This window comes from Lipotes vexillifer, unplaced genomic scaffold (assembly GCF_000442215.2).
Source record: "Lipotes vexillifer unplaced genomic scaffold, Lipotes_vexillifer_v1.1 scaffold112, whole genome shotgun sequence".
Lineage (NCBI taxonomy): Eukaryota > Metazoa > Chordata > Mammalia > Artiodactyla > Lipotidae > Lipotes > Lipotes vexillifer.
The window spans coordinates 105,016-132,409 of record NW_006776285.1 but is presented as its reverse complement, the minus strand read 5'-3'; the positions used below and the strand labels follow the sequence as shown (position 1 = coordinate 132,409).

At 36.3% G+C, this 27,394-nt stretch overlaps 1 protein-coding gene across 2 annotated transcripts in view; it reads right to left on the bottom strand.

Annotated features, from left to right (window-relative positions):
- Positions 1–17,297: 17,297 nt before the first annotated feature.
- Positions 17,298–27,394, bottom strand: part of VTA1 (vesicle trafficking 1) — a 65,827-nt gene continuing 55,730 nt past the window's right edge. Inside the window, exons 7-8 of one of the 2 annotated variants that reach the window (XM_007450304.1) lie at positions 25,932–26,012; positions 17,298–18,396 (exon numbers count right to left, since the gene is read on the bottom strand). In XM_007450304.1, the coding sequence (XP_007450366.1) occupies positions 18,251–18,396; positions 25,932–26,012 (227 nt within the window). In that variant the 3' untranslated portion in view covers positions 17,298–18,250. The remainder of the gene's footprint in view (positions 18,397–25,931; positions 26,013–27,394) is intronic. The other variant, XM_007450305.1, reaches the window with a different exon arrangement.

Below are 27,394 nucleotides of genomic sequence, written 5' to 3'. Positions count from 1 at the left end.
TCCAGTTCAGTTATCTGTTATTCTGCTTCAGTTATTTTGCTATTGAATCCTTCTAGAGAATTTTAAATTTCATTTATTGTGTTCTCATCATTGTTTTTTTGGTCTTTATTTCTTCTGGGTCCTTGTTAAGTGTTTCTTATATTTTCTGTATTCTATTTCCAAGATTTTGGATCATCTTTACTATCATTACTCTGATTTCTTTTTCAGATAGACTGTGTATTTCCTCTTCATTTGTTTGGTCTGGTGAGTTTTTACCTTGCTCCTTCATCTGCTGTGTGTTTCACTGTCTTCTCATTTTGCTTAACTTACTGTGTTTGGGGTCTCCTTTCTGCAGGCTGCAGGTTTATAGTTCCTGTTGTTTTTGGTGTCTGCCCCTAGTGGTTAAGTTTGGTTCAGTGGTTTGTGTCGGCTTCCTGGTGGAGGGAACTGGTGCCTGTGTTCTGGTAGATGAGTCTAGATCTTGTCTTTCTGGTGGGAAGGACCACATCTGGTGGTGTGTTTTGTGGTGTCTGTGAACTTATTATGATTTTAGGCAGCTCCTTTGCTAATGGGTGAGGTTGTTTTCCTGTCTTGCTAGTTGTTTAGCATGGGGTTTCCAGCAGTGGAGCTTGCTGGTCGTTGAGTGGAGTTGGGTCTTAGCATTGAGACTGAGATCTCTGGGAGAGCTTTCACTGATTGATATTACATGGTGCTGGGAGTTCTCTGGTGGACCAATGTCCTGAACTCGGCTCTCCCACCTAGAGGCTCAGGCCTGACATCCGGCTGGAGCACCAAGAACCTGTCAGCCACACAGCTCAGAAGAAAAGGGAGAAAAGAAAAAAAGAAAGAAAGAAAGAAAAAAGAAATAAAATAAAGTTATTAAAAAATTTTGTTAACATAAAAATATTAAAAAGTAAGTAAAAATAAAAGAAACAAGAGAGCAAGCAAACCAATAAACAAATCCACCAATGATAACAAGTGATAAAATCTATACTAAAATAAACAGACAGAACCCAGGACAAGTGGTAAAAGCAAACCTCTACAGACAAAATCACTGAAAGAAGCATACACATACACACTCAAAAGAAAAAGAAAAAAAAAATATATAAAAGGAAGAGAGAAACCAAATCAATAAACACATCTACCAATGATAATAAGCTCTAAATACTAAACTGAGATAAACATAAAACTAGAAACAAATTAGATGCAGAAAGCAAACTCCAAGTCTACAGTTGCTCCCAAAGTCCACTGCCTCAGTTTTGGGATGATTTGTTGTCTATTCAGGTATTCTACAGATGTAGGGTACATCAAGTTGATAGTGGAGATATAATCTGCTGTTCCTGAGGCTGCTGGGAGAAATTTCCCTTTCTCTTCTTTGTTCGCACAGCTCTTGGTGTTCAGCTTTGGGTTTGGCCCTGGCTCTACATGTAGGTTGCCCTCTGGTGTCTGTTCTTCACCCAGACAGGAGGATTTTAAAGGAATGGCTGATCCATGGGCTCTGGCTCACTGAGGCCAGGGAGTGGGAGGGGTACAGGTTATGGGGCCAGCCTGCAGTGGCAGAGGCCAGTGTGACGTTGCACCAGCTTGAGGCGTGCTGTGTGTTCTCCTGGGGAATTTGTCCCCGGATCACGTGACCCTGGCAGTAGTGAGCTGCACAGACTCCTGGGAGGGGAGGTGTGGGTGGTGACCTGTGCTTGCACACAGGCTTCTTGGTGGCTGTAGCAGCAGCCTTAGTGCTTCATGCCTGTCTCTGGTGTCCGCACTGATAGTCTCAGCTCACACCCATCTCTGGAGCTTGTTTAGGCAGTGCTCTGACTCCCCTCTCCTCGCACACCCTGAAACAATGGTGTCTTGCCTCTTAGGCAGTTCCAGACTTTTTCCTGGGCTCCCTCCCAGCTAGCTGTGGCACACTAGCTCCCTTCAGGCTTTGTTCATGCAGCCAACCCCAGTCCTCTCCCTGGGATCTGACCTCTGAAGCGGGAGCCTCAGCTCCCAGCCCACACCCGCCCCAGCAGACAAGCCTCTCAGGCTGGTGAGTGCTGGTTGGCACTGATCCTCTGTGCGGGAATCTCTCTGCTTTGCCCTCCTGAACCCTATTGCTGTGCTGTCCTTGGTGGCTCCAAAGCTCTCCCTGCCCATCCCCTGTCTCCACCAGTGAAGGGGCTTCCTAGTATGTAGAAACTTTTCCTCCTTCACAGCTCCCTCCCAGAGGTGCAGGTCCCGTCCCTATTCTTTTGTCTCTGTTTTTTCTTTTCTCTTTTGCCCTACCCAGGCACTTGGGGAGGTTCTTGCCTTTTGGGAAGTCTGAGGTCTTCTGCCAGCATTCAGTAGGTGTTCTGTAGGAGTTGTTTCACATGTAGACGTCTTTTTGATGTATTTGTGGGGAGGAAGCTGATCTCCATGTCTTACTCCTCCGCCATCTTGAAGGTCCTTCTAGGTTCTTTTTTACCATCATCTTTATTAAATAAATGTGGCATTACAGTAATACAAAAGCTCTATTCTATTTCATAACTAAATTCTTGATCAATTCAAAGAAAATAATCAGCTAAACTGGATGTTTGACTTTATGTTAACAAACAGCAAATTTAGTGAACATTTCCCAGCCTTGACAATGTTTCCCTGGGACTAATTTAATAAACTAGTTTATTAGCCTTAGTCTCTCTTTTCACAGATGTTTGCTGCTAAAGCAGCGTGAAGAGTGAGCACTGGGGTTTTTTACTTTGTTCTGTGGTTGGGATTCAACTGAGTTTAAATATCTGAAATAAAAAATCTGTTGTAGTGAATATTTTTATAAGCCCCAGTTATAGAAGGCTTTCTAAGCATTTCACAAAACCTAAAATCAATGAAAGAGAAAATCAAATTTGACTCATCTAAAATTTAAATTTTTTCTTACTATATACATATGAAAGCACAGATAAGGATGAAATACAAACTGGAAACATATTTGCAATATACATGAAAAACGAAGAATTGATATCCCTATGCAAAGAGCATGTGCAAATTAATGTAATAAAACTAAACCTCCATAGAAAGATTGGCAATGAACATGAAAGACAATGGGCTCCCAAAGAAATGAAAATAGTCAGCTTCACTAATAATAAAAGAAGTGCCAATTAAAAATGAAATGGGGAGGTCCCTGGAGGTCCAGTGGTTGGGACTCTGGGCTTCCACTGCTGGGGTCCCGGCTTTGATCCCCGGTCGGGGAGCTAGCATACCACAAGATGTGCGGTGCAGCCAAAAAGAAAAAAGAAAAGAAAGGAAATATACTTTGCAAAGGTAAAAATATGAATAATACCAAATGCTGCAATGTAGAGGACATTGGGAAAAGGGCTCTATTACATATCCTTGATGGGGCTGTGACTTGACATAACCTTTCTGGGAGCAGATAGAAAATATATTTAAGAATGTAAAATATGCAAATTCTTTGATCCAGCAATCCCACTCACATAAATATCTACCCCCAAAACAAACACCTAAATGCCAAAAGATATACCCACATTTATGTTTGTTGAATAATTGTCAATTATAACAGCAGACAGGGAAGATATTAATTAAATTATGGCAAACATAAAATTGAGTACTATGTTGCACTACAATTGATGACATATACTTTTATTGTGGTGATTTGAAAAAATATAATAGATATTGCTAAATAAAAAGAATCAGGATATAGAATTACATGAGTGGTATTACATGATATAAAGATCTTACAAATATATAATCGTGTAGAAAGGGAGCATATTTATCAAAATGTTTACAGTGATTATCTCTGGGGCTTGAGGTGGTTTTTCACTTACTACTTTGTTCTTTCCTAATATGTTGGATTCTTTTTCCCACTGAGAATGAGTTATTTTTCCAAAATAAGAAGCTATACATCTCATATCTGTGAAAATCAACCTACGATGATTTGAATACTAGAGCTTGTTCACAAAGTCTGATTCCTCTTCCTCCTGGGCACACAGCTATACTGCATTTCTCATCCTCCTTTGTAGTTAGGTGTGGTCATGTGACAAATTCTTTCAATAGAATTTGAGTGGAAATGATGTGTACAACTGCTGGGGAAAAACTTTTAAGAAGAGGGTGTATCACCTCCAAGTTCTTTTCCCCATTCCTCCAGCTGGATATTGATGATAAAAAGCCTCTGGGGGATGAGAGAGCCACAAGACAGAAGCAGCCTGGGCCCATCACTCACCACTTGCAATACTATGTTGAAAAAAAGTGGCTAGAGTGGGCATCCTTGTTTTGTTCCTGATCTTAGAAGAACAGATTTCAACTTTTTTACCATTGATTGTGATGTTGGCTCTGGGCTTGTTATATATGGCCTTTATTATGTGGAGGTACATTGTCTCTATACCTTCTTTGTTGAGAGTTTTTTTCATAAATGGATATTGAATTTTGTCAAACGCTTCTCTGCACCTATGGAGATGATCATATGATTTTTGTCCTTCATTTTGTTAACGTTGTGTATCACATTGACTGATTTGTGAATATTGAACCATTCTTGCATCCCTGGAATAAATCCCACTTGATCAAGGTGTATGATATTTTTAATTGAATTCAGTTTGTTGATATTTTGATGAGAATTTTTGCATCCATGTTTATCAGTGATATTGGCCTGTATTTTTTTTTTCTTGAGGCTCCTTGTCTGCTTTTCGTAGTACGCTACTTTCTATTATATTAAAATTAATTAAAAAAATCAGAATGGTCAAGTCTGTTTGCATCTCCAATAGGTATTTCCTCTCTTTTGTCACCACTTACCATACAATGCCCAGCATTTAGGAAGTTTTTAGTTATATGACAATACCAATAAAATGCTGGTCTCAGTCGAGGGTTGCTATTAAAGATGTGAGATATTTTTCAGGTGTGAGAGTATACAATTGCTTTAGTGAAAAAGTAAGTCCAAACTTCAGGAAGCACAACTTAAATGTTTAATAATTTTTCAGCTGCATTTTAGCATCACTTTACTTTTTCTACATTTTAGAAAACTCCCTGCAAGACATTCTGAAAATCTCCCATGTGATAATAGACGTCATTTAACACAACTTTCTGTACCTGAGGCAGAATGTGCATCCCTATTAATGAGAAATATTAGTTTTGAATTCCTGAAAATGCATCAAGGTTCATAAAGTACGGAAAGCAGATGTATCACTTAACTTAGACCTTGCACAGTGGAAAGCTGGCAACATTACAGTTTTGGCATTCCATTTTGTCCAAGGTCCATATATTATACTTTATTATACACTGTATGTTCTTGACTTCAACAGAACTAGCATGTCTGTCTTTCATTACCCAAAGAAGTGAGTCCTGGGAAGTAATGATTAGATTACTATATGTATATTTTCAAAAGCAAATTGATCAGTGATTTACAATTTTATAATGTTTGCATTGACGGTTTTAATTTAAAAAAAATTTTAAATACCCACACGTATACATTTAACAAGACTGCTTGTTACAAGAGCATGTGGAGGTTGTGCTGATAAGTGTTTTGTAAGTTTTAACCAGCAGCAGACAAACGATGCTGCTGTTGACATAGGTATACTTGTTGCTTTTTTCATGGTGTGGTTCTACGTAAGGGAAGAAACAGGTCTTTTGGAATAAGAATTTCTTTTTTTTCTGATAGACTCCAAAGCAACAGATAAGAATGCACCAGTAAAATTGTATCAGGCATTTCCCTAGAACTTTACAGAACACAAATATCATTATCAATTTTAATTAACAAGATAATTCAAAAGGTGCTTATTTACACTTAACAAGTAGGAAAATGGAAACACTTTTTAAAGTCATTTTGGCATCAACATTTTATACCAGGATTAGAAACAGACTCCCAGAATTCCAACAAAGGAATCATCAGAGACCCTATCACTACTGGGAATGGGAAACAAATCTCCTTTGGCACATGTCCTCTTTATTGGATTTTCATTTTTTTACAACAATTCCCTAGCATGATATTTTAGTAGCTGCTGGGTTCATTTGGAAGCCTGTAAAGTAACAATGTCGATTAAAGGAATTAAAATCACTCTTCCCTTGGCTCTCATTCCTGCATGAATTAGTTTCATATGTGAATGTAATCCAGACACGGAAATGGTGGAAGCCAGAAAAAATAAGAACCACTGAGAAAGAAAAGTACTGAGAAAAAGCCAAGTCTGAAGGAGAACTGTACTTGTGATTTTGCTACAAAAATATTTACTGGAACATTTGGACAATTGTCAAAAAATAAAAAAAATATATATATATATTTACCTTTGGGGTCCCAGTAGACATTGACTGATGTCAATGTCAGATTACCTAAGGTTTTCCTTTTAACTGTAGCAACAGACACTACTACTAGGCAAGGTTTTTAACCTGTACTTGTGCATGAACATCTTTGGTGAAGTTCTCAGAATAATATTTTAAATGAATAATATAAATAATATACTAGATTTCTATTGCTGCCATAACTACTTACCACAAACTTAGTGGCTTAAACAGCACAAATTTATTATCCAACAGTTCTGAAGATCAGAAGTCTGATAGAAGTCTCACTGGGCTAAAATTAAGGTGCTGACAGGGCTGTGTTCCTCTTTGGAGTATCTAGGTGAGAATCTGTTTCGTAGCCTCTTCCAGTTCCTAGAGGCCATCCACATTCCTTGGCTCATGGCTCCCTTTTCTCATCTTCCCTTTCCTCGTCTTTGCATTTGCCTGCAAAGGCAAATCAAGTTCTTTTCATGTCCCCCTTTCTCACTACCACTGGGAAAGATTCTCTCTTTTTTCTTTAATTTCTATTTATTTATTTATTTAATTTAATTTAATTTAATTTTATTTTATTTTGCGGTAGCGGGCCTCTCACCATTGTGGCCTCTCCCGTTGCGGCACAGGCTCCGGACGCACAGGCTCAGTGGCCATGGCTCACGGGCCCAGCCGCTCCGCGGCATGTGGGATATTCCCGGACCGGGGCACGAAACCGTGTCCCCTGCATCGGCAGGAGGACTCTCAACCACTGCGCCACCAGGGAAGCCCTAGATTCTCTTTTTTTAAGAATGCATGTGAGTAGATTGAGACCACCTAGATAACCCAGGATCCCCTCCCCACCTCAAGGTCCTTAAGTTTAATCACATCTGCAAAGTCCTTTTTGCCCTGTAAGGTAACATATTCACAGGTTCTGGGGATTAGGGCTTGGGGATCTCTGGGGACCATTATTCTATATAATTAGGATTATGGATAAAATAATTATGTGGAAATCAGTAATAAAAATATATTAAAAAGCCAAACTTGTCCTATAATAATGTGTATTTAACAACAAGATCTAGAACAGGTCTACTAATGTCCATAAATTCAAAATAGTGGTGAGTGTAGATGATTTTTCAATGTACCAGTAACAACTGCAATGACTGTGATGAGGTATGCAAATATCTAATTTTTATTGGTAACAGAGCCACTGGAATTGCTCATACCATTGTGGTTTGTTGTTTATATTTATATTTACAAAGAATGGTAAATTTCAGCTAGAAGTTAAAACAGTAAATATGTTTTTTTCTCAATCAAGAGACCTTTTTCTCTCTCACTGATTTGTCATTTTATCATACATTGCCTTGAGATGTTATATATCTTTCATGCGTATGTTTCTTACCACCCTGATGAGCTTGGATCACTATAAATAAAGTAATACACATCTCTGCTCCTCAGTGGAGCTTTGAGAGCTTTTAAGAGTAGTAATGGGTGAATATGTATGAAGTGATTGACCAGTTAATCAATTAATGATCCACACTGTATTTACATACATATTTAGGTGAAAATGGCAAATTTCAAGAATGTACTTAGTCTTTTTGAGCTAGTCCTCAAAACAAGATTATATGAAAAGATTCTTGCTCTGAAAGTTGGAGTTTCTTCTTTTTTCCTCTTTCACTAATCAGTTTTGTGACATGGAGCAAGTAAATGCATCTCTCCTGGGTCTCAATTCCATCCTTAGTAAAAATGGAAGGATTGGATCAGATCACCTCTAGGGGACCTCTACCGTCTTTAAGAGTTTGTGAATCAAACTCTTTAAGAGTTTGTGAATCACCTTCATCAACATTATTAAAGCTTTTAACACTTCATTAGGACTGAATTCAAGTTTCTAGTATTATTCAGCTTCCTCAAGTAGTTTAAGAATTGAAATGCCAGGCTTCCCTGGTGGCACAGTGGTTGAGAGTCCACCTACTGATGCAGGGGACACTGGTTTGTGCCCCGGTCCGGGAAGATCCCACATGCCGCAGAGCGGCTGGGCCCGTGAGCGATGGATGCTGAGCCTGTGCTCCGCAACTGGAGAGGCCACAACAGTGAGAGGCCCGCGTACCGAAAAAAAAAAAAAAAGAATTGAAATGCCTAATACTGAGACTTTCCTGATAAGGTGAATTTTATGGGACACATGCCTAATAAGATTCATTCCTTCTTGTCAAAAGACTCCTTTGGAGTGATATGCTAGTTCCAATTCTAGTCAAATTCTTTCATACCTAGATGAAAGAGGGATTCATTGGTGAGTTCCTTGGAAACTTTTTTATGAAAGCATTTTTGTGACCTTTTCAACAATTTTCTTATAAAAACTGTAGCATCCCAATGAGTTACCTAAGCATTTGTTGATCAGATAGATGGCCATGGCAACAAAATAACCAGTAATTCTCTGAGCAGAACTTTGTTGGGACTTACAAGAGTTACACCCTTACTTTTGCCTTTTAAAGCTCTGAGTAGGGGACTTCCCTGGTGGTCCAGTGGGTAGGCCTCCGCACTCCCAATGCAGGGGACCCGGGTTTGATTCAACTAAGAGTCTGCATGCCGCAACTAAGAAGTCCACATGCCACAACTAAAGATTCCACATGCTGCAACAAAGATTCCTGCATGCTGCAACTAAGACCCCATGCTGCCAAAATACATAAAGAAGTAAATAAATAAATAAACGTCTATTAAAACAAACAAACAAAAAGCTCTGTGTAGAATATTCCATCCCTTTCCCATTTCTTTCCTCCACTTTATTCTCCTCCTAGCCCTGTCCAGCCCTTTCTGCTTTACATGGTGAACCCTTCTCTCACTTTGATCTTTAGGTGTCTGAGAGATGTAAGGCATAGATAGTGTCTGGGCTAGGGCAGGGTGTTTGAAGATCATGAAGAGAGCTAGAGCTTATACAATGTTGGGATCTACAAGTAGGTACACATTCAGCTTCAGAAAGGATAAAAATACAAATATTTCAGTTCGAATTACCTATTCCATCTTTAAGAGATTGCTGTCTATCTCACTGGGATCATGTGACTATACTCATCCTGTTATGCAGTTTCTCCTTAGGATGAATATGGCTATTTTGCTGTAACTGAAAAAAGTTATCATGTGCTTTCCTATAATTTTTTTTCCTCAGATGCTTCCCTGTTACCTTAATTACCCACCTTATTTTCTCTGTTGGAATAAGGTACAACTCAATGTCACCAGCTCAATGAAATGTCTGCTCCAGCTCCCCCAGTTTGGAAAAAAAAAAAGTAAGTTCAATAGCAATTCATGAATGTTTTCTTTCTGGCACTTTAAACTATGCTTCCAATTATGTTTATTTGTGTACATCTGCATCTCTAAGTAGATTCTGAGCTTGTGGGTAGCAGAGACTTCTAAGGAAACTTTGTGCCTCAGGTTACACAACTCAGGACTTTGTACTTTGCAACTTTTTTTTTTTTTTTGCGGTACGCGGGCCTCTCACTGCTGTGGCCTCTCCTGTTGTGGAGCACAGGCTCCGGACGCGCAGGCTCAGCAGCCATGGCTCACGGGTCCAGCCGCTCCGCGGCATGTGGGATCTTCCCGGACCAGGGCACAAACCCGTGTCCCCTCCATCGGCAGGCCGACTCTCAACCACTGCGCCACCAGGGAAGCCCACTTTGCAACTTCTTAAGCAAAGTTTGTTGAACTGAAGTAGATTGAAAACCTACAGTATCTGTTCATCAGCTCAAAGATCATTCATCAGAAATGTTTGGATCATCTCTTGCACTCCATTTTGAGGAGAAATAACTACCCAGTACGGTAGGAACAAAAATGCACCTCCAGTCATAGCAGATGAGGAAATTATAATAGAAAATAAATTATTTATGATTTTCTTTGCTTTTTGTTCCACATAATTTTAAAAATAATTTTCAAAAGGATTACTGTCATTCATGAAGCAATTTCATTCTTTTTCCAATATTGTCTTAAGACACTGTTTATAAACATCTCCTGACTTTCTGTTTTCAAAAGTCTGCCAAACAAGCAGCTTGGAAAAAATTTATTCCAAGTCACTATAGTAGAAGCTCTCAGATTAATTATATATACATATGTAATATATGTAATTTATATAATATAAATATAATTACATATTACATATATACAAACACAACACACATTTATTTAACAGGATCTTCTATGTTATTCTACCTGTGACATTGAGAGTTTTCTCATAAATGGTACCAATAAATAAAGAATTAGAGAGCTTTTGTAAAAGTGACTTGGAAGAAATATTTTCTATGCTGCTTGGTTGGCAGACATTTGGAAATACATAGAAAATCAGGGGATGTTTATAGACAGTATCTCAAGACAATATTAAAAAAGAATAAGTATATATATATATATACACACTCTCAGTAAGTATATATACTCATTTGTAAATAACAGCACACCCATGCGTTTCCCTTTAAATTCAGCAACAAAAAAAGCAGACATATTGCTTGCAATCTTCACACATGTAGAAATAAAACCTCCAATTTTGACAAACAGGGTCAGAAGATTATTCTCATATCATCCGATGTAGGAGTCACTACAAAAGAAGAGCAAACAAAACCCACTGCAAAGAGAAAAAAAAAGATACATTGGTTTTATTCAGGGTCATAGACCAATTTTAAGGGTCATATTTTCTTATTGTTCCATCAATTAATAAGATGGCTATTAAAGTCCCCAATTATCATTCTGAATTTTTCTATTTCTCCTTGAAATTATACCAGCTTTTGCTTCATGTATTTTGAAGCTCTGTTGGCAAGTACATAAACCTTTAGGATTGTTATGCCCTCTTGATTAACTGACCACTTTTTCATTATGAAATGACTCTCTTTGTCCCTGGTAATATTCTTTGTCAGATTTTTTGCTCTCTGTCAATCTTTGCATTGGCAGTAGAAAATTCCCTGCCCAAAGGAACAACAATTATTTTGCTGTCTTGGTCCTTGGTTTCAACTTTGTTCAAAAGTATTTATTTACTGAATTCTTGGCATATTAATATAAGATATTCAGGGGATATTTATTCATTAAATAGGATGGATGTCAGAATTTAAGTTTTGAAAACATGGTATAATGTGTCTAGTTCAAATGAAGACTGATTCAAGGACCACTGACCTAACCTCAAAATTTGCCTACAGAAATCTATGGAGTAGTCAGAGACTTAAGGAATCTTAGATCTTTAAAGGACATTAAATATCTAACCCAAGCTGCTTGTTATATGTGGGACGACTAATGCTCAGAGGAAGGTCAGGGAGGGTAAATTTTCTCTAGTCAATGGGCAGAAAAGATTACAGCAACAAGGGTACCAGAACCATGGTTTCCTGACTCAGAATAGAACACTTTGCATTATATCACCCTGTGCCCGTGGTTTTATAATCTTCACACCTTTTCTTCACTTGCTTGTCTTTGGAGCAGTGGGTAGAATAAAGTAGTACATACTGAGAAAAAAAATTCAAATGACTTCTGACTTTTCTCAAAATGTTCAGGTCTCAGTGGCAGCTTCTAAAATTTTAAACTTCTATTTGCCCATTCATCTGTAAAAATAATCTTTCAGTTACAATTTCCTCAGACACCACAATTATTTCCAATTTTCACTGTGGCCTGAGTATTTTTTTCCCCCTATTTTTAAGACAGAGGTTTTTTTGTCAAATAACTCCAATGGGCTTGAACATGTTAATTTCTGCTAGAGTACAGATAGACTGAGAACCTATAAGCTGCCAGTAGGGAACATGTATGTTGTTACAAAGATGTTATTAGTATATATTATAAGAATGTTCTGAGCATATCTAAGTCACTGTTATCCTTCATGTTTTCAACAGATAAAGAACCATGTATTTGAATCAGGAATCAAGACTTACTGGGTGGTATAGATGGATTCTACCAATATTCCAATATTCTGATATTGTGGAATGACATTTTCTTAGATAGCAATGATTAACAAATGATTTCAGAACTTTTAGATGTAATTATCCTTATAAATTTATCTTACACTTCAATATTTGAGAACTTTGAACACAATATTTGAGGTTTCTGAACACAATTAACATTTATTTTATGAGTTCAGTATAATGTCTTTATTCTTCCACCCATTCATCTATTAATTTTGCCAGTTAGGGATACTTAATACGTAACAGACATCATGTGAAATACTAGGGATTCACAGATGTATAAATAGCTCTTACCATACTTAGCATCTAATGATCTAATGAAGGGAAAAAAAATATATATATATTTAACTTACATGATATATAAGGTGAAGATGTAAATAGTAATTTTGCCAAGTTATGGTTGTTAGAGGGGTATTATTAGTTTTATATAAAAAAGTATAGGGACTTCCTTGGTGGTGCAGTGGTTAAGAATCCACCTGCCAATTTAGGGAACACGGGTTCGATCCCTGGTCCAGGAAGTTCCCACATGCCACGGAGCAACTAAGCCCGTGTGCCACAACTACTGAGCATGTGCTCTAGGGTCGGTGTGCTGCAACTACTGAAGCCTGTGCGTCCTAGAGCCCGTGTTCCGCAACAAGAGAAGCCACCGCAATGAGAAGCCCGTGCACCACAACGAAGAGTAGACCCTGTTCGCTGCAACTAGAGAAAGCCCGCAGGCAGCAACGAAGACCCAACGCAGCCAAAAAAAAAAAAAAAAAAAAAGTATAAAAGCACAACACAATAGACAAATCTAAATTCTTCTTCCTTCTCAAGGGACTTTGAATGGCTCCTGTATCACAACACAAATAACACAGCTGAGGGGTCAAAAAGACAAAACCAACTTGATGGTTTACCAATATAAAGCAAGCAACCAATATGTTAGGAGCATATCTGAGGCGATCAAAGCCTTAAACTGTGAGAAATTTAGGTTGGAAGTCCAAGATCAAGGTGCCATCAGGGTGGGGTTCTGGTGAGTTCATTTTTTCTGGCTTGTAGGTGGCTGCCTTCTCATTGTGCCCTTGCGTGACCATGGAGAGAACTCTGGCGTCTCTTATTTCCAATAACACCAGCCCTATGGACTTAGGGTCCCACCCTTATGACCTCATTTAACCTTAATTACCTCCCCAAAGGCCCTATATCCAAATACAGTCACATTGGGAGGTAGGGCTTCAACCTGTGAAGTTTCGGGGGGAGACTATTTAGTCCATAACATCTTCCCACGTATGCAATCTCACATTTATAATTCTTGGTCTTGATAAGCCATCTGCCATAGCAACACTAAATTCCTCAAATTCCCTGAATTTCTAACATGTTTTTCTCCATGTTTTTGATCACGTTTTATTTTTGCTAAGTTCTCCCTGCTTCTCTGTCTGGCAAACCTGCAGGTCAATCTCTTTTCCCAGGCCTTCCCTGACTTTCTGCAGGAAGAATGACTGTGTCTCATACATAACCTCTCATACGGTACAGCACTATCACGTTAAACTTTAATTTATGGTAGACGCTCAATACATATTCATATTTTTCAACAAATGGGTGATACTAACATTTTTACAAAATCTCCCAATATTGCTCACTATGAAGATAGTTCTCCAGGAAGTTATATTCATGGATTATTGTTATGCAATCATTTCTTTTCCCTGCAATTTTAAGGGATATCTGAAGTAAGGGATAGGTGTTCTTGTCTCATACTTCTGGGCAAAAATTTAATTTAAAGAAATAACTAATTATAAACATTGTTATTTTGAAGTCTTGTGATAGCTATGTAATTAGGAAAAATAGTTATGTTGTTTAAAATAAAGAGAAAAAAACAGGTGTGTCTGGGAAACCCAGGACTCCCCCTAGTGATGTGGAACTCCCTCTAGATGACATATTAATCCATTCCACCAGTCATTCAAATCTGCCTATTTTCTCTCCGGACACAAACTCCATTTGCTATCAGGCCATGGCTCCAGTGTGTGTGATCATGCCCTGTATTCACTGCCTAGCACCCACAGTTGATTGGAACATATTGTCCAGATAACAAAAAAATCTAGTTGCTACACGTCCCACTAATAAAAGGAATTGTCCAGTGACCTTGATAACATCTCACTTTTCTCATAATAATTTAACTGATCCTTTATGTACATGGATGATAATATTATTGCCTGAAATAGGCAGCCTGAGCTTAGAAAATTTCAGTATTAGCTGTGTAGCCTCAGGCAAATTTATTACCCTGTGGTTGTCTCATCTGTAAACAGGGACCAATGGTAGGACCCACCTCTCAGGATCGCTGGCAAGATTAAATGAATACATGTAAAATACTCAGAATAGTGCCTGACATTTAGTAAACACTCAAATGTTAGTTATTATATTTACTATTATTAAAGTATCACTTAGTGGAAATTAGTCCTACTTAAGTATACTCCATTAAATGAGCTTTTAGTCTCAAAATCCCACATGGACATCAAAGATTACAACCAACCAGGTGAGCATACTTCCATATGAGGGATGCCTTAAAATTCTGTGATCTCTTGAAAATAGAACTTTTCTACTGGTGGAGGTCTATGTACTGTCCCAACTAGATGATCTGGTCCAACTGCTTTGGAACATAAAATGAGTAAAGTTAAAAAAAAAATGGGGATGGGTAGAGAAAGCCGTGCAGGTCACCAAAAACATTCAGCCCTGAGTCAGTTATTGTTGTTTTCAAGTTGAAGATAATTGTAACAATGCTATTAGGATTTAAGTTTCTTTAGAAAGGACAGTATATAACCATTTCTTAACCCATACACAGTGACACCACATTTCTAGAAGTACAAGTTATATATAAATAAATTCTATGAATACTAGGATGTTAATTTTCAAGACCTGTAACTGGCGTCTTTTTCATGGGTGTCATCTTGAAGCCTGCAAACTTCCTTGACCATAACCTTGGGAACCGTTCTTGGCTTCTAGGTCCAGTTCAGCAGTGATTTGGTGAGATGTCTGTGACAATCACTGTAGACAGAACTTATCTTTTCTTCTTCGTCCTCTGTCTGTATTGACAAAACAATATTATCAAATAGTTTTACTGGGATGCTCACAAGAACTTGGGAACACTGTACTTCAGCCTAAATGTCAGCAGAATTCCGCGACTTTCCCCACTGCAATTAATGACTACTTGCTCCTTCCAAGCGTTCAAGTTAAATTTGGGGAGTCAACCTTCACTCCTTCTACGCTTATACCTCAGATCCGGTTTATCAGAAATACTGTGGCTCTACAGAAACCCATTACACTATATAACCTCCACTTCTACTCCTGATCTAAGCCATCATAACATTGCACCTTGAATTGTTGCAATACTCTTTTTAACTCCTCTCCTAGCTTCCACCCTTGCCCACCTTACGGTCTTGTCTCAACACAGTAGCCACTATGATCCTTTTAAAAGTTGTGGCTACTCTTTTGTTCAAAACCTTTGAGTGGCTCCCTATCTTGCTCAGAGGAAAAGCTAAGTGTTTTACAAAAAGCCTGTGTAATCCTGAGCTTCTCGCTCCTTCACCAGCCTTCCTCACTTATCCCCTCTTCCCTCCTCTGTTGACCTCCCTCTGCCATGAATACCCTCCCTCCCTTTCCCTTTTCACTCAACTGTCACCTCAGTGAGGCTTATCCCATCCTATTTAAACGTGCACAGGCCCACACACACCCAAGCATTTCCTATCCCATACTGTGGTTTTCTCCAGAGCATTTATCACTGTCTAATACAGAAGTTCCTGAAGTGTGATTCCCATCCCACGTGACACTGATGCTGGGCGTCCAGGCACACTTCAAGTGAATCTTCCTCCCAGACTCTCAATCTTTCCGACGGGAGTAGGGCTAAACCACTCAGACTTGAGGGACCACCAGATTACAAGAAGTGTTTTGCAAAGTGTTTCTTAAAACTCAGAAGGCTGGGCCCCACCCTTGGAATTTCTGATTGGGTAGGACTGGGGTAGGGTCTGAGATTTACATTTCTAACAATTACATGTCCAAAACCACTGGCTGAATAGAATATATGATATACTTTTTATTAAGTTTGTCCGTTTCCTCCCCATTAGAATAAAACTCTATGAGGCAGGGATTTTTTTTTTCTTGTTTTCTGCTGTTTCCTCATGCAAAGGACAATACCAGGCACATAGTAGCTGCTCAATAAATACATGTTGACTGACCAAATGAAAACTAGTGTTACATCAGAAAATTTCTAACTTTCTCCTGTCAGATTTTATATGCAGAAGTACAAAGCTAAAAAATCTTTATAGTTCAATCCCTTCATGCAAGAAAGCATTTTAAAGTAATGGGCCACAAAACAACTGGGATTTCTGCTACATCACAGCTCACTTCTCAGTGGACTCCGTGGTTTCCACAGCATCTTCTCCCCTCCATGTGCTCTCCCAACTGGGAGCAACAGGTAGGGTGTGAAATGAGAGGTGACAGTTTTCTTCCTAGTGGCCAGACATGTTAGGATTTGAATTAAAATTTGCTGAACTGTATTTTACATTCATCTTTTATAACATGAAATATCACCCTAGTCATTTTTCTATTTCAATAAACTTCAATAGAACTATATCAGAGTCCTGGAATTCCAGATGCAAATGTTGAACCCTGCAAATGTTTCAAGAATTCAGCTGTGAAAGATATGAAAATGTTTTTCAGGAGGCATGTTTTTGGGGGGCTTGTTTTTGCAATAATTTAGAACAGTTTATCCTGTCAATATTCATTCTATCAAACTCTATATAAATAACATTATACTTATGCAAAGAAAAATAGAAAGACATAAGAGATTATGAGATAATGATTCATTTTCTTTCAAACAGACTGTCAGAACAGGCGTCAGCAAACTTTGCCTTAAAGGGCCAAGTAGTACATATTTTAGACTTACAGGCCATATAATTCTGCCATTGTGGAAAGCAACCAAACACAAAATATAAATAAATGGCTATTATTTGGTTTCAATAAAACTTTATTTACACAAATGGCCAGCCCATGGACCATAGTTTGCTGACCCCTATGTTAAAAGATTCCCAATATTAGTGGAATGAGTGAAATGGACCAGATAATTTCAGGTAAATCTGCCAAATTTCTCTCTCTTTATATTCTTATAACTAAAAATAATGACTTTAGAAAAGTGACAATTTTAGCAGGCAAAACAGACATTTGGCTCTGTGATAAACAGAATTAGTTAAAAGAATCCTTGTATTTATTTTTTAAACAGCACAAATGCAGGTGACATAGGAAGTCCATAATTCCCACATAACTTATAAACTTAACAACTGAGAGTCTATGTTTTTATAATCTTCTGCATCATTCATAACTATTCACTCTATGGAATCCATTCCATAGCAGCAGAGGAGAACCTTAACTCAAAGCACCAAGTTTCCAGGCATTATTACAAATGTCTTGTTTTCATTCTCTAACACATGCAGTCAAACTGCCTAGGAAGCAAATACCAATTCACCTTAAGCGTCAATGAATAAGGGAAAACAGCTGAGCAACCAACATTACTCTTACGTCTAAAACTGATTCTACCTCTTTACCTTATTACATTTCCTTCCATGAACATTTTAACTTTTAATGTAGCTATATTTAATATGAATATAAATTTAAATTTGAACATAATCTCTTTCAGATTCAACTAACAGTTTAGGATGTTCGTATCTGTTTCAGAAGTCCTGAGGAAAACAACACATTTCTAGAATATTCTGGCAATCTTTATTAAAAGTTAAATTTAGAATTTTATAGCAAAGTAATATGGTCTGTTTGTCCAAATTATAGATTAAAAAAATTCCTTAATTTACGTAGATTAAGATACAAAGCTAATTCCCAATACATTTTATAGAAGTGTGTTCTCATTTTTTGAACAAGCAGGGTTCAAATGGGCATTTTTAGGACCTTGCTCACATCAGCCCTATACACCCAGAGACTACTGAATCCACTAAATGGACAATGAAAACTGGTTGAGGCTGCTGATGAATGCTTCAACAGGAATCTGATACACAGACACAGATTCCATTGTTACAGTCAATGGAACTGAAGTCTTCCTTAAAATATGCTCCTGATAGGCTGAAGATAGAGTAGTGGACTGTTAGTTCTTTAAGCCAAAAATGCATGGATGTCGTACAAAGGCTTCATTCTCTGCCTGTAGTCAGTAACTTGAGGGCCTTCTGTAGATTCTGCACTGCAGTACTGACATCTTCATACTGCAAAGCACTGCCAGCATATTTGCAGTATTTCTGAGCTCTAGCAAAGTCCTCTGGTGTTAGTCGGATATCTCCTAAGAGAAATACAGAGTAATTAAGATATTTATAAGGAATATAGGAAGCGTTCTTTTAGGCTAGGTAAATGCTTATATTCAAGGTTACAGAAAATGTTTAAGGTTATATTAAAACCTGAAAGTTGTTTTCCCCAATCCCCAGTTGCATTTGAATAGTTTCTTTATGCTTTTAAAATTTTAAATTACTAATATAAACCATACAGAGGTCAATACATAACAACTTATATGAGCAAGATTTTCCTACCAGAAGTCATAAACTGGAAGCCTTTATATTTTGGCAAATTAACTGCAAAAAAAATTATATTCTGTATAAAACAAGGAAAATTGCTTTGGTGTGTATGTTAGAATTGCTGAGACTCTCTTCATGGAACAATAAATACACACAGACTAAACCATTCAACCCTCATTTGAACTAGAATATAAATATAACTCAAAAAAAATTAAATAACAACCTTTATGTTAAAAAATTACATAAGTCATCTAACTTTTTTTAAGCAAGAAAATAGTTTGCATTTTCGTGCTGTCCCTATACAAAACTCTAAGGTTTAACTAAGATATATCATTACACTACACAATTTTTAAACATGTAAACAACCCTTACCAATTATTTGTCCAACATTTTTTCTAGCAAGTTTTCTAGTTACACTATGATTGATATGGATGAGCTCAACTAAATAATTTGGGTAAAAAAAACACACTGAAAACATTTCATTTAATCTAAGATTTGAATATACTTGAATATATATTTCTAAAGGTGAAATTAAAACTGACTTTGTGTCTTACCTTTGGAAATAAATACAATTTTCTTTAGAAATTTTTATGAGGATTCTAAGGAGAACTGGTCAGAAGGCTGGGGGCATACAATATAACGAAAAGATAATATATTTCGATTATGTTTCTAAATGAACATATATTTTGATCCTGTTTATAAGCTTGTAGTTATTAATATAATTACTTTTTTTAGTTGCTTTTAATTTTGCCAGATAGTACAGCACTAAATGAAAACTTTGACATTCCCTAGGCAAGGACTTCAAAGTATTTAGCAATTCCAGGTACTCTGATACTAAATTCTTATCCAAATTATTATTTTCTAAAAATTTTCAAAAAAGAATACTGAAACAATGTATCCTAAAGTTTCTAGCCCAGTATAAGTGCTGAATAACTTCAACAAAGGAATATAAAAAAGCTGTCTGTACTTTAAATTCTTTCCCACATTTTAAAAGGAATAAAAGTTCACATAGAATTAAACATTAATTAAATTTCATATTTTAAGATAATGCACTTATACATCTATATATAGTAACTAGCCCAGTGTGTTACACATACAAAGCCTTCAAATATTTGTTGAATTAATATTATTAAAGCTTATATTAAGAATTGGTCCTTACTGTTGTGAATCAGAGATTACACATTCCAATTTTAACAGAACTTATTTTAATTTCCCTGAATTCTGGTCTTGCCTAAACGTAAGAAATACAAATGAATAAACTAGTAAAATGTAATTACATATTTAAAAAACAAAAAACAGTTTCTCCACAGTTCTATTTTTAGTATTTTAGTGACTTGGCATTTGTTACCCATTAAACCTAAAAACAACTGTCCTGCAGTTCTTTTGACAATTTAGTCAGGCACACTTCTTATTTTTTTTACTGAAAGATTCATCAATGTTTTTTCAAAGTATACTGAGAGGCTCTAGTCACCTAGATGTATACTATTATCTAGGTGAGTGAGACATATTATCTAGGTGAGTGAGACATCTATGAAAATTAAGTTTACCTTAATACTACTCATTTTGTGCTTTAATAGTCTATTCTTCTATTCCAGGCAATGTTTAAATATGTAAGACATCTATCCAGAATTTACTGGTCTTGCTGGAGGAAAGCCCTAATGCTCAGGACTCATTTTATTTTTTACAGCATCAGCTTTAACATTGTTTTGCTGACATATCACTTATTTATTAATAAGATAAAAATGTGTATAGTAGTAAGAACTCCGTTACTATTTTAGTTTTTATAAACTAAACTTATCTACTAGTGATAAAACTATTTAAAAACACAAATATTGCGTTTTTTAATGGAATAACAATTTCAATATTTATAAAATGAATATCTTAGAAAACTATAATTACAGATACATAATATATAGCTTACAGCATGTATGACAAATTATGTAACTATCTTATAAAATGTAATAACTAGATAAGAACCAACTTAGATTTAGATGCAAAATATAATTTACAGATTTACATAGATGTTAAGATTTATTTTTACCAATATATATTTAAAAGTAAATATTTATGTAGAATATATAAAAATATTCTATATAAATGCATAATATATATATAACTATATAAAGAACTTAAAAAGCCATGTCAAATAGTTACTTTTGCTATTTTGTAATATTTCAAGCTTTACTGCCTTTAAAAATATTATCTATAAGTCATTAATAATAAAACACATGAATTAAAATTTTATATTAAATAAAAATAAAATCTGCTTCCTAGTTAGGACTCTTTTAAATTAGCATTTAAAAACTAAATAGAGAAAGTAAAAAAGACATAACAAAGGAAAACACATTTCAGGAAGAGAACAACTGTTCAATTTCAGTTTATCTGATTTTATATTCAAAATAGTAACTATTACTTAATGCACCTAAATGAAAGCTGTTTTTTTTTCTATCATTAAAATTTACCAGAAGCCATAATCAGTACCAGAGAGAGCATACTGTGGACCTAAAAGGTGTTTAAAGAAAAAAAAAAAAAAAAAAAAAAAAATCACAAACAGCTAATCCAACTGTTAAAAAAAAAAAAAAAAAGAAAAAAAACAGACTTCCCCCTTGGAAAAAAAAAAAAAAAAAGAAAAAAAACAGACTTCCCCCTTGGAAAAAAAAAAAAAAAAAGAAAAAAAACAGACTTCCCCCTTGGAAAAAAAAAAAAAAAAAGAAAAAAAACAGACTTCCCCCTTGGAAAAAAAAAAAAAAAAAGAAAAAAAACAGACTTCCCCCTTGGAAAAAAAAAAAAAAAAAGAAAAAAAACAGACTTCCCCCTTGGAAAAAAAAAAAAAAAAAGAAAAAAAACAGACTTCCCCCTTGGAAAAAAAAAAAAAAAAAGAAAAAAAACAGACTTCCCCCTTGGAAAAAAAAAAAAAAAAAGAAAAAAAACAGACTTCCCCCTTGGAAAAAAAAAAAAAAAAAGAAAAAAAACAGACTTCCCCCTTGGAAAAAAAAAAAAAAAAAGATCACATACAGCTAATCCAACTGTTAAAAAAAAAAAAAAAAAGAATTAGAGAAGTTGTCTAATTTAATATAATATCTTTTTTGAAATCTGTGCTTATAAGTTCCAGATGCCTTCAAGAAGACTGTCTTTATCACAGAGCTGCTTCTCCCCTTCATAGGGCAGGACAAGAACCGGGCAGAGGAGAGGTAGAGCCATCAGTTAAGTTCTCTATTCCGGGGGAAAGAGCCTGGGTCAGCATTGGATCAAAGGTAACATTATTTGGTATAAAGAGAAATCCCTGCATGCTCAGTTGCTAGAAGCATCTATTTCCAAGGTTGATTTATCTAACCTTGACAGAAGATAGAATACTTAATTGTAAATATTTCTGAAATGGGTCTTTAGAGATTTTTTCCTACTTAACTAGAAATTCATGTGAAGGACCTTGGATAATCTGATCCTAGTGTACTCAATTATCCTCTGACTTGAATGGAAAGCACAGGCAAAATCATATGGGAATCATCTGATTCCCTGAAGTAAATCTTGGAGGTAAATATAAAGTATAGTACTGATCCCTTAAATCCAGGCATCGCAAGGACACATCATTTAATAATGGCAACAGCAACAGTAATGATTAGAGGCAGAATATTATTATGTCACGAACCATGCTAAATATTTTTCATATATTCCATTTAATTTTTAAAAAACCTTTAAGAAGTAAGTTGTTATTCGCACTCTAATACTATCAGGTATATACAAGTTAAAAAAGTAAATACTGAACTTCAAATACCTACCTTCCCAATTCCATTCTCCTCTTCAGAGTGAGCCACAAATTCACTATAAAAGTATTTAACCTTTTTTTTTTTTTTTTTTTTTTTTTGTGGTATGCGGGCCTCTCACTGTTGTGGCCTCTCCCATTGCGGAGCACAGGCTCTGGACGCGCAGGCTCAGCGGCCATGGCTCACGGGCCCAGCCGCTCCGCGGCATGTGGGATCCTCCCAGACCGGGGCACGAACCTGCGTCCCCTGCATCGGCAGGCGGACTCTTAACCACTGCGCCACCAGGGAAGCCCTAACCTTTTTTAATGTGTGCACAGTATTCCGTAGGACAGATGGACCATAATTTCTCATTAATAGACATTTAAAATTGTTTTCTACTAATACAAGTGATGCTGAAATAAAATATCCTCGTAAATACATTTTGTGCTCATGTCTAAATATTTCTCTAAGATAGTTTCCCAAAAGTGGAATAGCTGAGTCAAAAAAATATTTGCAATTCTGACAGTGACAGAATGCTACTGAAGAAGGCTTCACCAATTTATATTCCCACCAACAGCATACAAATCATTCCCTATGTTTATTTCTCTGGATTTTTTTCCTATTAAGTTTTATTTATTTATTTGCAGGAACTCTTTATATATGCTCTGAACAGTAATTCTTTATTCTTTTAAGTATTGATTTCCTCCTGGTCTATTTGTTGCATTTTAACAATATAATGGGGAGAGGAAATCTTTTGCTGTATGCAATTTATTACTTTTCATTAGTCCAACCTGTTAAGATACAACCAAATGAGATACAGGAATTGGGGGACAGTATCTAATATATATTTTTTCTAACATCAGTTTTGATGTTTTTTCTTGCCACACTGTTCCAAATGCCACTTTTGTCATTATTTTAATTCCCATACTGTGTGGCTTGATTTCTGGATTCGTTATTCTGTTTCACTGTTCTGTCTAGTCTGCTTCTGATATTTTCACATCATATTTTAGGGAGAGCTTTTACAGGTACATGGGACTGTAGAGAGGAATCTGGAAAACAAGTTTAACAGAGGAATATAGTATTTACTGGGCAGGTTATCTGTCTACTAATAGACATTTTCCACTTTGTTCTTGGGTAATTTGCTAGTTTATTATAGTTTCTTTACTCTTCTTACCTTAGCACTATGTTCCCCCATGAAACATACACATACTCTTTTTTTTTGCGGTATGCGGGCCTCTCACTGCTGTGGCCTCTCCCATTGCGGAGCACAGGCTCCGGATGCACAGGCTCAGCGGCCATGGCTCATGGGCCTAGCCGCTCCATGGCATGTGGGATCTTCCTGGACCGGGGCACAAACCCGTATCCTCTGCATCAGCAGGCGGACTCTCAACCACTGTGCCACCAGGGAAGCCCCATACACATACTCTTAAACTAGGCCTTTCAGGATTCAAAGGCCATTGCAGCTCTTGATTTTAGGTTTTATAACTTATCTGCTTTTAGTAAAACGAGGAAAAGTAGAATAAACTTAACATAACTCATACACTTAAATAAGTCATCTACCTTGCCTCTGCCCACTTCACTTTTGAATTATTTCTATTTTTTGTTTTCTCTAGGTTACTTCCCTAACCCCAGTTGATAAGCTTATACCACCATTTCTTGATTTATCAGTTTTTAGGCTTTATCTACTGACACTCTGCTATGAAAGGTAAAGAATTTATCTCACTATCCTCCTCTCCTGCCCTGTCTCCTTCTAAATTTATTAGTGCTTTTAAATTTCTTAGTTGCTTACTTTTGTCTTCTATTTCTCATCCCATCAACTCTAGAAAAAAATCACAACATTTCACTTCTGGACACTCATCCTAATAACAGCTTTCTTTTATTCCACCTTTCAACTTCCAGAAATATCTCTCTACCTTCACTTGTCAGTGATGATTTATATTCTGCCCTGAATAAAGTATTCTGTTTGTGATAAGCCTATGCCATTGCAAGGAGAATGTTCTTTGTGTCCAAGTCAAACAAAATCCCTTTTCTTATATTTCATAATTCTATTATTGCTCAAAATCATGGCATATTTCAGTTTGCTTCTTACTTGAAACTACTTGTACGATTTAAAATGTTTTCTTGGATCTTTTCGTTCTTCTTGGGAAAGGAATTCTACAGCTTCTTATCCATTTCTTTCCCATTCTACAGTTTCTTATTCTATGTATTGCATAGAATCTGCTTGAGTTTTCTTAAAGGAGGGGAGCTCTGATTTTCTGTTCTAATTTTAGAACAATTGCTTTTCAAGCCTATGGAAAAGCTGTCAATGGAGTTTTTCTTTAGGTGACCTAAGATTAATTTCACCATTTCTTGTATCTATATTTCTTTTCTTGGTTATCATTCTTTTCTTGATGGAGTGACTTCTTCTGATAACTTCCTTAGAAATGGTGTATGGTAGGCGAAACTTCAGAATCCTTACATATTTAATAATATTTATTTTGCCTTCATACCTGACAGTTTGGTTGGGTAAAGAATTCCAGGGTTCTAGTTCTAGATGGTAGACTAAGCATACATAATTGACTATTTTTCCTTCTGAAACTATATTAAAAATGATAAGGTAAAACAAAAGGAAATAAAATTCTAAAACTGAAGGAAAAGTAGAGAAGAGAAAAGAGTGTAAAAACTGAAAGGATAGTTGACAAGAGATTTAAAGAAACTTCTAGAAAAGTAGAAATTAAGTGAAGGTATGCTGTTAGATAAAACTGTGTCAAAAAAAAATCCCAACTCAGAACATGTAATATAGGAGGCAACTGGGGAGCCTATCCAGAGAAACTTCAGAGAGGGTCTAGCTGTATGAGGAGTGGGACTGGGGGGATCTTTAATGAGTCAGTCTAAAACAATTATCTGCACTAGTTTCACATCCCTCCCCCCTCTATCAACCTCTGCATGCCTGTACACCCTCAGCCTTAATGGCTTCCCATCTCTCACATGAGACCCTAGGCAAAAAAGATAGAGAATGTCTAAAATTGTGGAATTAACTTCCTGGACAGAGCTAGGACGGACAAGGTATGTGTGGTACACCCTTTGCCATCCCTCTCCAAGAAAAGATGTCCTCATCCATGGCTGAGATGCAGGAGGAAGCTGAATGGCCTGTTCCCACTCACAGGGGAGAACAGAAAAATCAAGTGGGAAACAGACCTGCAGACATAGTATCGGGGGAAATTCAATAACATCTACTGAAAATAATCAATCAACATCTTCATTCTAAATATAAAAGGACTAATCTCAGCAGACACATGAAGAAAACTCTGAATAAGAATGACCAAATTAAACAAACAGAACCACCAAGTGGGGGAAACAAAAAGAAGTTGAAAAGATTTAAAAAAAAGAGAGAATGCCTTTGGATTTAGGTATTTTTGATAATAAGAAACAATCCTGGTTTACTGGAGAAGCTAGTGAATAAAGGCATTCAAAGAAATGTGTTTCAAATTACCTAGACATTCAAATACACTGCACTCCTAAGATAAAAGTACAAAACAACACCCCAAACAGCAGAAACACTATATCTCATAAAACAGCTGACTTACCCTGGGAAACTGTATTGAAAAGTGCAGGATCAATGGCTGGAATAGTCTGTGGAGTAGGCTGGATAGTGTTACTTGCTACACCTGCAAATCAGAAAACCATAAATGGGTATAAAAGTGTTACACCTCTCAATTACATTCTAGGAAAGTGCTCAAAGGATCATGGAGGAATTTCATTACTTCACTTAATTACTTTCTTGAAACCTTAATGAACTGAAATTTGATATACTTATTTGATGGTGGAGGCTGCTACAGGAAATATGCAGAAAAATACATTTTGAGTGTTTACACACATGTATTGGCCACACATTTCTTATTATGTATTTTGCATTTTCTATCATGTCTAATACTTCAAGTTGCTTCTCAAGTAAAGCTTACCTAATATCTGTAGAAGTAACAGACTCCCTTCCTACCTTTTAATTTCTTAAATAAACAATTAATTTTGGGGATAAGGTGGGATATAATTATGATTTAGTTTAACTTACGGGATGAGTCCCATTTCATCATTATGAATGAAATTATAAATTATATATTCCAGTTTTCCAGTTTGTTTTTAAGATAATATTTTTATATATCCAATAAGCAATTAGTTTTGACTTCCTATTAGAACCTGTCATGACTGTCATATTCAGTGGATAACTAGCATTCTTGACTAATACTAAGTAATATACTAGAGTTGAAGATTATTAATCATCTAAAAAATTAACATAAATTGTTGAAACTTCCCAAAAGAGACTTAGGTGATTCAATTAACAAGAAAGCAAATGAACAGGAAACGTTGATTGCTCTTGATTAATGGACTGCCCCTAAGCTAAGAGGATTCTTCTGCCCTAAGCTAAGAGGTTAAATCTGAATAGGCAATCTGTAGTAAAGGTAAAGTAGGATAGACACTAGGACAAGAAGACGGGAACAGAAGAGAGGGAGAAAACAAATTGTGAAGTTTTCAGGGTCACGGATACATAGCCAATGAGAGTTCTAGAGCTATGGTTTCACAAAGGTTGACTGAAGTTCTGAAATATATTCTGCAGCTATGAAGTCTTGAGTGTGAAGGATCTTCTCAATCCCTATCCAAAGGAAAAAAAATGGTTTAAATATATACTATTTTATCTCATTTAATTTTGTCTTAGGACAAACTAGTTTCACTTTACAGGCTTGGTGCTATTAAGTCATGAAAATCTTACTTTTTTAACTAAAAATTGAACTAACAAAAATTTTAACAGTACAAAGGGGTATGGATGAAGAGTCAAGTACAAATTTTAAATAGTAAAAAAAAAAAAAAAAAGAGAGAGAGAAAAAAAAACGGTGAAAAGCCTCCTCTCATTCTTATTCCAGGTCACTTGAGGGCTATCACTAGTTTTAGGATACCCTTCTATGCACATACAAACATGTGTGTGTCCAGGCCTGTGTGTGTGTGTGTGTGTGTGTGTGTGTGTGTGTGTGTGTGTGTGTGTGTGTGTGTGTGTGTG